This window comes from Pteropus vampyrus, unplaced genomic scaffold, assembly GCF_000151845.1.
Source record: "Pteropus vampyrus isolate Shadow unplaced genomic scaffold, Pvam_2.0 Scaffold24, whole genome shotgun sequence".
Taxonomy (NCBI): domain Eukaryota; kingdom Metazoa; phylum Chordata; class Mammalia; order Chiroptera; family Pteropodidae; genus Pteropus; species Pteropus vampyrus.
In genome coordinates, this window is record NW_011888805.1 from 11,969,573 (window position 1) to 11,983,672 (window position 14,100).

At 37.2% G+C, this 14,100-nt stretch overlaps 1 protein-coding gene across 1 annotated transcript in view; it reads left to right on the forward strand.

The window, feature by feature from the left end:
- Positions 1-992: 992 nt before the first annotated feature.
- Positions 993-14,100, forward strand: part of LOC105289527 — a 96,558-nt gene continuing 83,450 nt past the window's right edge. The window contains exon 1 of the mRNA XM_011356237.2: positions 993-1,082. Coding sequence (XP_011354539.1) covers positions 1,014-1,082 — 69 coding nt within the window. The 5' untranslated portion in view covers positions 993-1,013. The remainder of the gene's footprint in view (positions 1,083-14,100) is intronic.

Below are 14,100 nucleotides of genomic sequence, written 5' to 3' on the forward strand. Positions count from 1 at the left end.
TTGTATATGTCTATTGTGTTCTTTTTCAAAGACTTCTTTAGTGAAAAAGACACAATTACCTTCACCTTCGCTGCTGTGTTATGGCAAGTCACACGGAGAGGGTGCTGGGAGAAGGTCCACGTACTGACAGACCGTCCATTGTCGTGCCTAAGCTTGCACTTTCTTTCATTTTTTCCCTCCACATTTGGACAGATCAGGAATAAATTTGATTACATTTCCATTGAGAGGCTTTTATTCAGGAATGCTTATCAAAAGAATTTCAAGCAGCATAAACTAAAAATGGTCTGAATTTTATATGAAACTGATTTAAATGGTCCTCGGGACAAAAAAAAAAAAAAAAAAAACGAAAAAAAGCTATTAAAGTAGCCCTCCCGAAGGGAGTCAACTGCTTTTTCAGCGCGCCCTGAGCTGGTGCCATTTCTCCATCCGCTGCTCAGATATTAATGAATCGCTGCTTCTTCCAGCATCGCTTTCTCTCTCCCTCTGCCTTTCTGGCGCGGCTCTCCCTCCCTCCCTCCCTCCCTCTGGCTTCTGCTATTTCTTACTCCTCTCAGCTGCTTAACTACAGCTCCCACTGGAACTTGCACGATCAAAAACAGCTCTCCTCTCGAGCAGCCTCCACAAGCGCATCACCTGGAGCAGAGCGACTTGGTCGTCGCGCCCGCCGCAGAGCAGCCAGGTAGCTGGGGGCGCGCAGGGGTTGTGGGGGGGCTTCTCCCGCTTGGCAGCGGCAGCAGCAGCATCTCTCCAGAATCCGCTGCATCCAGGGGTCCTGCAGTGTTTCGGAGCAACGATGGGAAGAGAAAAGCCACTGCCGGTGGCAACTGAAAGTGGAGAGAGGTTGCTGCAGTAGCCGCTGCTGCAGGATGTGTGAGTGAGAACCTGCGTCCCGCTAGATTCTCCATCCCGCTCCGTCTTCATTAACTGTCTCCAGGAGAGAAACCGAGAACCAGATGCACTAAGCAGGCGGGTGCCACCCTGGATCTATAACTGTGAACTTCCCACTGTGGAAAATGGTAAACAAAGACATGAATGGATTCCCAGTCAAGAAATGCTCAGCCTTCCAATTTTTTAAGAAGCGGGTAAGGACAGGTTTTGTTTGTTTCTTTTGTTTTCTCCTCTTCTCTTAAAATGCTTTTGATTGCCTGCCTGAGGTAAGCCTAAGGTTTTGTTGCCCAACCCTGAAGGAACACAGGTGCTTCTGGTGCAGTGGTCCAGCTGGGAAATATACTTGCCTTGATCAAATTTGGGGGGGGGGGGCCCTAGGAAGAGTTGCTGTGGGAGGAGGGGGTTGGGCTGGGATGCCTTAAGGAGGGTTTGAGTTGGAAATGAGAATTTCTCAATCAAAGCCACAAGATTACAGGCAGTTTCAAAGCCAGTTGGCCTGGGTACAGTTACGGCTAGTAATTTAGTCAGGAACAAATTCAGTAGCTTTCCCTCTTATCTTTCAAGGGTTCAACTTTTTCCACCTCTTTCATTCACACAGTCTCAAGTGCTGCATTATCATCTTCATTCGTCAGAAGCAGGAGCTTCTGGCTTCCCAAATCCATTCAGCCAATAACTTGCTGAGGCTCTCTCTATCCATGGTAAAAAATAGCCGAGAACTAGAATGACCTTTTACAGAAATGATAGAATTCAGCATTTTAAATCCCCTATTTCAAGTTGCTTTAATTTTGCTTCATACGACCACCTCTCTTTTAGAGAGAGCAGTGAGTGGTCCAATCAAGTGCTAATATGAGGTTATTCTGCTATATACATTTATGTCTTAAATTCCTTGCTAATCCATTTATAGTATTATTGTTACATTGATTATAAATGAGCAATTGCTTTTTTCTTTTTTGTGTGTTCATAATAAACTCAGTTCACTGTCATGGTCACAGTGGTGGTCTGCATAAATCTGCCAACTTATACACAAGGGAGAGGTAAGAAATTAATAATTGTTAAGTGACTGATGACTGACACTCTCATGGAGAGTTTCTTAAGCAACAAAAGTGTCCTCAAGCCCCCAGATGCCCATCCTATTTAATACCCTAGGGCAATTCCATCAAAATGGCTCTCTCCATTCATTCTTACTTCATTCAGGTCCTTTCCGTGCTGCCCGTGATGCAGCCATCACTTAACTCACCAGCAGAACACAATGAATTACAGGCTGGCTGGACTACCTCCCTGCACTAAAGCTGGGCAGGCAGGGCTTGAAACAGCAGGTCAGGCCCAGGCAGAGGGCCAGCACAGGCTCCTACACATCTCTGAGCTCAGAAAAGCAAAATCTTCGCTCAGGTCATGAACCAAAATATATGCATTAAAACCAAAGCAAAAGCACCCTGTCCTGACTGCTGCTCAAGGAGCCCCAGCATCGGGCGAGATCTCTCTCTGCCAGAGAGAGCAAGCTGAATCAAAGCAAGTCAGTGAAACTTCTTAGACCTCCACCATGTTTCTCAGTTTTTCTTGGAGCCAAAATATTTCTTTCCAAGGAAAGGACTCTTTGTGAAAACTAAGTTCCAACAGTAAACAAGTGTTTTGCTAATAAAAATGCCATAGCCCATACTTCAATACTTAAATTCTTTGCTCTCTTTTAATTAATTAATTAATTAATTTGGTGGTAATTGTGAAGAGTGAGATGGTAAAACTCCAAAGTCAGGTATTCTAGATTTTTTAAAGTTGCCTCTTACTTTCTTTGCTATATAAATATACCGATATACTAATTTACCATTTGGTTTCTTTTTGCTTAAAAGCATAATTTACCAACAGCCTTCAGGTGGTACCTCTGTAGACTTTGAATTTTGCAAAGAACTAGCCAGGGTACTAATGTCTTACCTGAGTACATGCCGAGAGAAAAATGTTTACACTGAGGTCTGGAAGGCAGCTTCATCTGCCTTGAACCTGGGTCTCTCATTTGCTGGAGGTGGGATCAGAAATGCCCTCTCCTGCTTTCTCCCCTGGTCAAGGACAGCACACTAAGCAGAACATGACTTTGTGTCAAGTCGTGGACAGCCCCAGGGATAAATTCCTTGATTCTCGTCTACTGGTTCAAATTTTCTGTTCTGAAAGTTCATTTCAGTTTTTACCATGACTTTGTTTGGGGTTTTGCTTTTTTGTTTGTTTGGTTTTGATTTTGGTTTGGTTTTCATTTATACAACTAATATGTAAATAAATGTGTAAAACATTAAGACAATACCAATCACTCCCTCCATATTTGTCCCTTCCCCAGAGGTAACCATTGTTATCATGTTGGTGTCAAACTTTCCAGACTTTTTCTATGCATTTACATGTGCATCCATATGCTGTAATTCCTTTGTTTTCAGCTAAGAATAATTCATTTTTTCCTATATTCTGTTGTTGAAGTTCCACACATTTCTGCATATTTTATTTTTAACCTAGCTGGACAGTCTTACAAAGTGAAACTTTGTCCAGTGCCTACATGAAACCATGAATAGATTTGGGGAAAAAAAAAAAAACCCACAAGTTTTTTGGGACTTTCTAAGAAGACTGAGGTTCAAACCCTAATTTTGACTACAGAAAGCCTAAGAAGTGGTTCCTATGCCTCTGAGACATTCCAAAGAGAGCATAAGAAGCTCACCAAAAAAGAACAGATTATCTGTCCCTGTCATTCATTTAGGAGGAGTGTAGCCATCATCTATTTATTGAGCACTTATTATGTTTTAGACATTATGGTTCAAGTGCTTTGCACGTATTATCTCATTTAATCCTCCCAGTAACCCTAAGAAGCAAGAAAAATTGTTAAATGTGCAAAGTGTGGTTTAGTAACAGTAAACAACCAGCCCAAGTTCACATAGCTAAAATGTAGCAGAGCTAAAATTTAAACCTTGTTTGACCCAAAGCCCATATTCTTAATTAAGCCTTTTATTTCAAATCTCCCTCTTGCCCTCTTTTTCTACAACAAAATCTTTTTTTTCCCCGCCAAGAAAAATCCTTTTGCCACTACCTGATTTATAAGACCTTAAACCAACCCTCAGTAGCGACAGTGACAGAGGCAGCTCTGGGAAACCCAGCTTCTAGGAACACAGTCTGAAGAAATGCAGTCCAGGAATTTGTAGTCCAAATCCTTTGGACTTATGCTTTCCACCCTCATGTCTTAAAAGCTCAACTAAATCAGCTTATTTTCATTTAGTTGAGAATTGCTAAGCTAAATTCTGTAAGAGTTCTACTTTCATTCTCTATGTGTTAATAAGTTAGCATTAGATATCTGTGGATTATGTTTTATTCTTAGAGTCTCTAAAAATTAATTTAAGATGAATGGGGAAAATGTCCTTAACAGTTTTATTCTCACAATCCAAGAGCTTTAAAAGTTATCAGTTGTGCTAAAGATAATCCATTTTCATGGTTTTAAAGATTTGTTTGTGATTCAGATTCTTGCTTTGTGATTCAGAAAACACAAATGACATTATCTTCAACATGATAATCCATTTTGGAAATACACTAGGTAAAAGAGACTTCTATAGACATAATTACATTATCTTCTATAAAATTTCAAAGGATTTTGGATTTGGATTGAACCTTAGAACTTCTCTCATTGACCTCTCTGTTTTAAAGATGAGGACATTGCATGCCTTTTCAAATTAGAATGGAACTAAGCCACCCCTCACATGCAGTTTTCACTTCCAGATCTCCTGTGCTTTGTTCATTCTGCTCTCAAACTAGTCCAGCGTTTTGTGCCTTATACATTTTTTAACAAGTAGAGTAAGAACAAAAATACAGTTCTTGTCTTCAAAGAGCTAATTGCCTAGTAGTGACCACAATTCTAACTATCACTTATATTGAACTAATATTGTTAGGCACTATTCTAAGAGGCTTAAGTGTATTATATATTTAAATTATCTCTTTCTCTCTCACACACATACACACACAAAACCAAAGGCAGATACTATTGTTATCCAGATTTTACAGATGAAGAAACTGAGGGTGAAGGACTGAGGTGGAGGAACTAGTTCTAAATCACACAGCTAGTTAGTGGCAGAGTCAGGGTTTGGATCGAAGCGCCCGGCCCCGGAGTCTATATATCCTGCTTGTTGACCTTAAACAATTCAGGGTGGTCAGAGAAGTGAAAAGGTATGACTGCCCTAGCTTCCTCCTCTCCCTAAAAATGAAATGGAACCAAGCAAAGTTTCTCAGCCTGGTTCTGATACTCTTAGCAGAACTGAGAAATGAAATTAACCTCCTCCAAAGTGGTTATTCTCCACAACTGTTCCATGAACAGCATCCTTTTACATTTGATTTCCCTTTACTGTTCCGTTAAGACTGCTTTAAAGCATCTGAATTGAAATGATAATGAAGTTCCTATCCTTATGTGAAACTCTCCCTGCCTTTTCAGAGGGCTGTAGCATGAGTATTCACTAAGAGTCAGGCACTGTTCAAAGCACTTTACTAGTCCAGTCCTCTCCAGAGAGGATTGTGTGTGTGGCAGGGAGTGACTATAGCTGTAGAGAGATGCATTTCTCAAGTGACTCCTGAGGGCAGTAGGAATGCTTTCTAACAAATCAGAAGCCTGTCTTAGACTTGTCCAAGATATATTTGATCATACTTCTTGGAACTATGGTAGAGACACCAATGGTTTCTATTGTGCTTTCTTCAGAAGTAGCTAAAATATGAAATGTTTGAGTCCCTCCAACAGCACAGCACACCTGTGGGAGCTATAGGTAAGTAAGCAGTCTTAATATTATGGTGCAGTGTGACTGGGGCCATCAGCTGTGCTGTGGAGTCCTTAAGGACAGGAAACCCCATTACCATGTTCACCACATTTGTAAATGAAACTACATTTGTTAAATGAAAGTGTGAATAAAATATATGAATGAATCCTTGTATTAACTTCTCCTAAGTTGTTCGTTTGGCTCAGGAATCTAATGCATCTTAGCTCTGTGTCTGGATTTGGATAACATATAAATGAAGACTGAAAAATAAGTTAAATTTAGTTCAAAGATAGTGTCACTATCTTTAATAACTGGCAGATAATTAGGGAACCTTGACCTCGGCTTGTTTGTTGATCCAGTACCCACACAACTTTTCTATAATGTGTTTTCTGTTAAGCCAAACAAGACAGACATAGTATTGATTAATTAATCTCTTTTTATTTTATATTAATATAAATGATTGATTTCAATACTGTACAGTCCTACATTATGTGTTCTCCCACCTAGCATTCTAAAAACATATTTTCAATTATTATTTTTCCTTGTTTTCAGCATGGTCTTAGGAGCCACTGAGTGTGAAAAAAGTTTGAACTCAAGGTACTTTTTTCCACTTCAACCACTAAGTCTCAGAGGGTTTGGACTGGAGGAGGGGTGCGTTTGTCAGTAGGTCTGGCTGTGCTGGGGGAATTACTCATTAGCACCACAGAATGCAGATGAGAAGCATTCTCAATCAGTATATATTTTGTCACCCCAGCTGCTCTCAAGAAAAGCCTACAATAGTTAGGTTCTCACTTTGCTACAGTGCATGGGAACTTTTTTGAATAGAAAGTATTGCAGAGTTCCTTGAAATTTTCAAGTTTTTTATGGAGTTTTTTTGTTTGGTTTGTTTTTTCTTTTCTTTCTTTCTTTCTTTCTTTTCTTTCTTTCTTCCTGTTTGTTTGTTTGTTTGTTTGTTTGTTTTGTTGTTTTTAAGAAAGAGAACTGGTGCTGAAGTATTGGTGCCATATATAATACTCACCCATATTTTGTGATCTGTAAATGCTTTTTAAGAAAACGCAAATCTAAGATGCGGTGTGGGAAGAGCCACTGAAATGCATGTTTCCAATTGGAGATTTCTTTTTTCTTTTTCTTTTTCTTTTTTTTTCTTTCTTTCTTTTTTTTTTTTTTTTTTTGGAGATTTCTAATTATAAAAGCATAAGGGTAAGAATTGTAATGGGAATTGGATCAATAGAAAAGTTTAATTAAAAATCTGGGTCAAGTTAAAGATAGTTCACTAGTGGAAATAATGTGGAGGCATATTTTAAAGAGTTGTTTTTTTTTTTTTAAATTCATACCAGTTAATATTTTAGAAGCAAACCAAAAAATTCAACAGTAAATATCAACATTCTTAACACTGGCAGATAAAAAGACTCTATCTAGACCTACAAATAGGATGCTGTTCCCTGCCTGTTTAACTAAAAGCCTTAGTTCCTAGCTCATCAGCTTGTCTGAGTATGGGATTGTTGGCTCCTCACCAACACAGGGATCAGGACTTTTATCCCTGCCATGGAGTTTAAGAAAGTTAAGTTCACAGGGCAAACTGTTTCCCCAACGTGCTTTTTAACTGAAGCACAATCTCTCTGAGATCCAACTTCTACTTACTGGGAAAGCAAACTGCTCTGGTCCTTAGCCTCAGGATACCCTTCTGGTCCAGAAATGAGGGTGGTTGCAGGGAACTACCCTTGTCCTTGGTCTAAGAACAGGCATACCCATCAAGTGGTCAGGTTTCTCTGGCAGATTGCACAGTGAAGCCTGAAAATTTTAAAAGATTATGTGTAGAAGGAACAGGAGAAGAAGGTGGGAAAAGGACAAAGCAGACAGCAAGATATGTTAGGGACTGTCTTGGCTTCTTTCCGCAGCTGCTTCAGCATTTAGAGAAAAGATTCCTGTTAGAGTTTGTTTACTCTCACACCTATTTCTTCATAACATTCTATAATGATTTCATAAGTATTTACAACCAAGGGAAATAAAAATCAAGGCTATAACTAGGGCAGTAGGAGAATCTTCCCTTTAGTAGTACAAGATGCCAAAATATTATTCTAATTGCTTTCTAGAGCCTGCTGTGACATTTTTCTGGGAAGAGTCTACTTAGCTATTTTTATAGCATCGGGGTCACCTTGGTCTCTTTTCCCTTTCTAGACTAGAGCATTTACCCAAAATGTCATTTCCTTGGGGAATGATTGGGCATGTGTTCTTCCTCTTTTCTCTTCTTCTCTCTCCTCTATCATCTTCCCACTTTCTCTCTCTCTCTCTCTCACTTTCTCTCTCTCTCTCTCTCTCTCCAGGTCTAAACTCATGCTCCATAGAAAACAGAGAACTCAGGTTTTTCTAATCCAGTGACCCCAGGAATATTTTGCCATCTCTGAGTCTGTTAGAGTAAAAATGCCCAATATAGAATGACTTGACCACTCAAAGATTTTAGTTTCTAGAAATAGCAAGGTGAAAAGGTTCCCCAAACAGTTAAAACATTTTAAGACTCAAGTCTTTATAGGACCAACATTAAAGTATTCTGAGGAGGATTTCAGAAGCCAAGCAGGGTCAGGCCTGGTTAGTACTTGGATGGAAGACCACCTAGGAAGACCAGGTGCTATAGGCATATAAAAAATAAAATAAAACAAAATAAAATAGAATAGAATAAAATAAAGTAAAATAAAATAAAATAAAATAATAAAATAAAATAAAATAAGGGATTGTAAACTGACAAGGTCCTTGCAATCTGTGAGGTCAACCAAGGGTTGCCTCGCCTAAAAATAAAAATAAAAAAAAATATTCTGAGGAGGGTGGGAAAAAAGTCAATTAGCTAAGAATATGTATTTTCAATGTTTATTAGTCACAAATATAATCTTTTCCATAGAATAAGCTTCCTGAAAATTGACTGAATTTCCTTTGAATCTGGAATCTTTCTGGACCAGTACTAATTGGGGTTATAGTGTAGATAAAAATTATGTGAAAGAAAACTATGAGAATATAGCTTCTAAGGTTAAAAAGATTGGAGCAAGGTTAAGTAGCAATACAATGGAGAAGTAGTAGAAAAGTAAAGACATTAAAAGTAAATTCCTTTTACAGTCTCATGTAGCTTCTCTGAAACCTGTAATATAAACTCCCTGAGGGCAGAGATTCTGTGTATCTTGTTCACATCTCTGTCTGAATGCCTGGTACATACTAGACACTCAATAATATATGTTTCATAAATCAATAAAAACAGTTTAATCAAGGGGTTTGAGGAGGAGGAGGTGTCATGTGTAATTGTAATATAATTATGTGGTTAAATAGAGAGGGAATTGATAAAGAGGAAGTAAAAACTTAAAGAAAATCTTGTCCTGATTTCCACTGCTTCCACGTACCGTAGTGCTTCTTGGTATTCCAACAAATAAAAATGAGGAAGAATTAGAAACTAATGCCTTAATGAATTCATATACTCCAAAACAGGTAATGAAATGATATTTTTGTTTGGTTAGGCTTAGTAGAAACTAGATATGAGAAATGAACTCTGAACTGGGTTCTGTTTCAACGATTAGTTTGGCATTTTTATAATGCTGGATATAAATAATTTTTTAAAAAATTCTATAACAAGTTAAAGAGTTTAATTTGTGAATACTCATATCTTTTATGTCAATTTTATTATGATTAACAAGAAAAGATTAATGAAAATATTAACAGTTTACTGAAGAATATGTTTAATGGAATTATAAAGCTTAAGGAATTAAGATATGTCAAAGACATCTATGGCACTGAATTTATGGAGGTAAATTACCGAATTTCTAATCTATCTTTGGATGAGAAGTGAGAAAAACTGCCAAAGACTGTCTTCAATTTTTGTATGGAAGTAGAGGATGCACTAGTTTGTTAGAGCTGCCATAACAAAGTACCACAAACTAAATGGCTTAAACAACAGAAGTTTATTGTCACAGTTCTGGAGGCCAGAAGTGCAAGATCAAGGTGTCAGCACAAACTTCCCTCTGAGGGCTATGAGAGAAGGACCTGCTTCAATCCTCTCTGCTTGGCTTATAGTTAGCTGTCTTCTCCCTATATCTTTACATCACTTTCTTTCTATACATGTCTGTCCAAATTTCCCCTCCTTATGAGGGCACCAGTTATATTAGATTAGAGCCCACCTCATTTTAACTTGATTACCTCTAAAAGATCTTATCTCCCCTCCCATCTAATCACTAAGTTGACACCTGAAACTAATAAAATATTGTATGTCAACTGTAATTGAAAAATTAAAAATTATTTTAAAAGAAAAAGAAAAAAAGATTCTATCTCTAAGTTCACACACTGAGGTTCTGGAGTTGACCCTTGAACAACATGTGTTTGAACTTCACATGTCCACTTACATGTGGATTTTTTTCAATAAATATGTACAGTATCATAAATCTATTTTCGATTCTTTATAACTTTCTCAACATTTTCTTTTCTCTACTTTACTTTATTATATTAATACAGTATTTAATATGTATAACATACAAAATATGTGTTAATTGGCTGTTTATGTTATCGCGAAGACTTCTAATCAACAGCAGGCTGTTAATAGTTAAGTCTTGGGGAAGTCAAAAGTTATACGTGGAATTTTTTGACTGCCTGAAGGTCAGTGCCCCCAACTCCCACATTGTTCAAGGGTTAAATATATTAACTTGGGGTAGGGGATACAGTTCAATCCATAACAGAGGTTGTTCCTTACCATTGGAGCTTCATTTATATCTGAAACAGAGCATCCCCGGTAGGATGTGCTCTAAGGTAGAATTTTTTACTTTGTTAAAATTCTTATCTAAGTTCTGGGAAACATTATTATAACACTGGAGAGTATCAGGTGAGACAGAGAAGTTTGACAAGCAAGAATATGTTTTTTTTAAAAAAGACGATAATGTGGCAGAAGTGAGAAGTAAATAGGAATTGGGAGAAAAATTGCTGCTAAATGTTATATAATAAAGCTTTAGGAGCTAGATGGATGATAGGATGTCTAATATAGCATTTACGAGTTTGTAACTAACAACAATCTGTAAATGAATTTCTCTAAAGAAAATCAATAGAATTGCTTTCTCTTTCAACTACTTGAACTCAAAGAGTAAATGTAAGAACTAGGACCTCACTTACTGTATTCAGGGCCTTAGTTATCAGCTTTGGAGAAGTAGTCATATCTAATTTATTTGTCTATTAGTCAACTTTTACGTAAAAGGACCACACCTTACATAAGGAGTTTGAGAGTAACCCTTCAGGCCTGACCTCCAATCAGATGGAATTTCAGAATGTGTATTTTTTTCATCTGATATCTTGACAGTTAGCTCTTGCATGATATCTTTTATTCTTTTCCAAAAATCAGAGCAAACAGTACTTTTTTCCTTTCTAAAGTCATTATCCTTCAAACGGCAGGTTTAGAATTAATGTTGTAACACTCCCCTCACCACCTTTTTTTGTATTCTCATCATCAATAGCCAACATGAACTGAGCACCTATATGTGTTAGGCATTATGGTAGGAATGGGGTATGAGAAATTATATATTTTTTTACTCTCCCCATACTATCCTATCCCCAGGAACTTGGATCACATCTCCCTGTATATACCCCTTACAGCTCCTTGTACTTTTTTTTAATGGCACCAGTCAATCTGTAATCACATATTGCTATAGCTACTTAATTAATGTCTTTAACGTTCATTAATATCCTCCTGGACTATGACCTCTATGAGGTCAGGGACCTTCTCTCTCTTTTGCTTACAATCATATCCCCAGGGCCTGGCTCCTGAAGTTTATCAATAAATCTCTGTTGAAATAAATAAAAAGATAGAAATTGTAAAATTCCGATCTAAGGGGGAACAGGGAGAGGAGTAAATCTAAAAACCCATGTAGAAATTAAAAATTCTTAAAATGTTATTGTTTTGTTTTAAACAGGGGCATATGTTAACACTCCATGTCTGAGGAACATTCAAATTCTAAATTACACCTTTTTTGAAGCCATTGTCTCCTATCACTTACTGTTCCCTGTGAAGAGATCCACATAATAAAGTCCTCTTATAATTTAGCAGTAAATTAAAGATTTTCCTTTTCTGAAGGAAATCACATTTAGCATGTTATCATCCCACACATTTGCTTTAGTTGCCAGGAAACTCAAAGCTAAATTTAAAAGTAAATTAGACAAATCTTTAGAAATAACTTCTCAGTTGTTGAATTCGGTTTTAATCTTTTGTTTTTATTTTAACTCTCTCGTTAATGTGTATCTTGTTATAAACTGATTCAGATGTTTTAAAAGTAATATAGAAAGCATTTAATGAAACAGAAGGCAGCTATCAAGGTCTAGTTCCAAATATTAAAAGTAGATAATCATTATATTCATGTATTACTACGATGATTAACAGCACACACAGAAGAAATGTAGTGCTAAAATATAAAGTGCATCTCTGCCTGCTTTTCTTCTTTAAAATGTTTGCTTCAGACCAGAAGAAATTAACCAATGGACCGGAGCTAACTTTTAAAATGTAGGTTTACTATCTCAGGTATACAGCATAAACTACTTGGCCTCGAAGTAAAACTATGGGAATGTGTTCTGTTTGTCCCATCAAAATCTAGTGTATTTTTCTAAATTGTATCAGCTGTACTAAATTTATGTTATCTACCATTGTATGACAAAATACCCAAAATAGGGATCAAAACAGCCACTTTTGTGTGTGTGTGTGTGTGTGTGTGTGTGTGTGTGTGTGTGTGCTCATGAGTCTATAAAATTAGGAATTTAGCTTGACTCATTAGGATGGCCTGCTCTGTGATGCTGGCTGGGTCATTCCTTGGCTGTATTCAGCTGGTGGCTAAGCAGGGCCAGAAAGTCCAAGAAAATTTCACTCTTGCGTCTGGTGGCTCATTAATTTCTTTGCTGGCCTCCTGTCTCCATACTCCTTGGTTTTCACAGCAGCATGGTCTTAAGATGAATTTAGAAGGCTGCTGGCTTCTAGGAGGATGTGCTTCACAAGAGCACGGGAAGCTGCAAATCTCATAAGACCCAGCCTTGGAGGTTATACAATGTCACTTCTACTGCATTTGATTTATTAAAAAAGTCACAAGGCCAGCTCAGATTCAAGAAGAGGAGGAATAAACTTCAACCATCAATGGAAAGAATGCTAAAGTGAAACTATTGAAGGTTTCTATTTGTTCCGCTAACACAGCATAATTTTACAAATTGTATCCAACTGTACTGAATTTATCTATAATCTTTTTTAATCAAGATTTTTTCAGTTACAATTTAAAAAGTAAAGAAACATCCAAACTCTTATAGGAGAAAGATATTAAGGACTCCAAATATGAGATAAGACAAACCCAGTTGGACATTTAACTTCATTACTTGTAAGCTTTGTAACATTGGGCAAGCTATGGAATGTTCTAAGCCTATTTGGCTTATGTGTGAAATAGGTTTAATAACAACACTTACTGTTATGAGGATTAAATGACATTATGGATGTAAAGTGTTTAGCTCCGGTGCCTAGTATATACTTAGCACTCAAAACATGTTAGATATTATCAAGACAGACCTCAAAATTATGACCTACCTTTCTAGCCTACCTTTCTCTCCTTTTTGCTGTGGTATAAATTGGGATTTTACTCATGAGTCTGTTTGTAGACATGCTGCTGTAAAACCTCTTTGCTTTGGGATTTTATTGTTTAAAAGTAGTTTCTCAAAACACCTCTGCATGGTCAGCAAGTTCACACATTTATTAATTCATTGTTTCCAGAGGCTTAGGAACTAGTGAACAAATTAATTTATCTTCTATAGATACTTGTCTCTAGAGCAACTGCAATGGTCTGGCTTCATGGCTGAAACAGTAATTTGCACAGGATCTCATTAAATCAAATGACACCAAATTATTCTGCTTTTTTAGTTACATGTGCACAAGGCATTCAGGTGAGAACAGATATCCACACCCTTATGGCCAACATATAATCAGTTATTGATGAGATTCCATTTGAATTTAATGCCAAGTTTTGTTTTCTAATCTGTCTTGTGCTATCACGACTTGAAATCCATTAGAAATTCTAAATGACCACCTGTGTAACTCATAAACACTCTGAAATGATCTTTAAAATCCTTTTATTGCTCCTCTTTCATGAAAATATTTTTATTTAAAGGCTCAAAAACTTGTATTGGTTTCATTCCTCTGTTTTATTTAACTCAACTCAAGCTCTTTCATTTTGTATTTCTTTTGTTTTGTGGACACTTTTTCATCCTCATCTTAACTTTAGCCTTTTCTTGCCATGCCTCTCTTGGACCACTTCCCCCATGAAAAATCAGTCATTGCTTCTGTGGCACATTGCTTTCTGGGTTCTCTTCATACCTTTGGGCTATTTCTTAGTTTTCTTTATCCTACCTCCTGCTTTATCCTACTGCTAATATGGAAGTGGCCCAGGCTCAAACCTTGGCTAATTAGCCCCTTTTC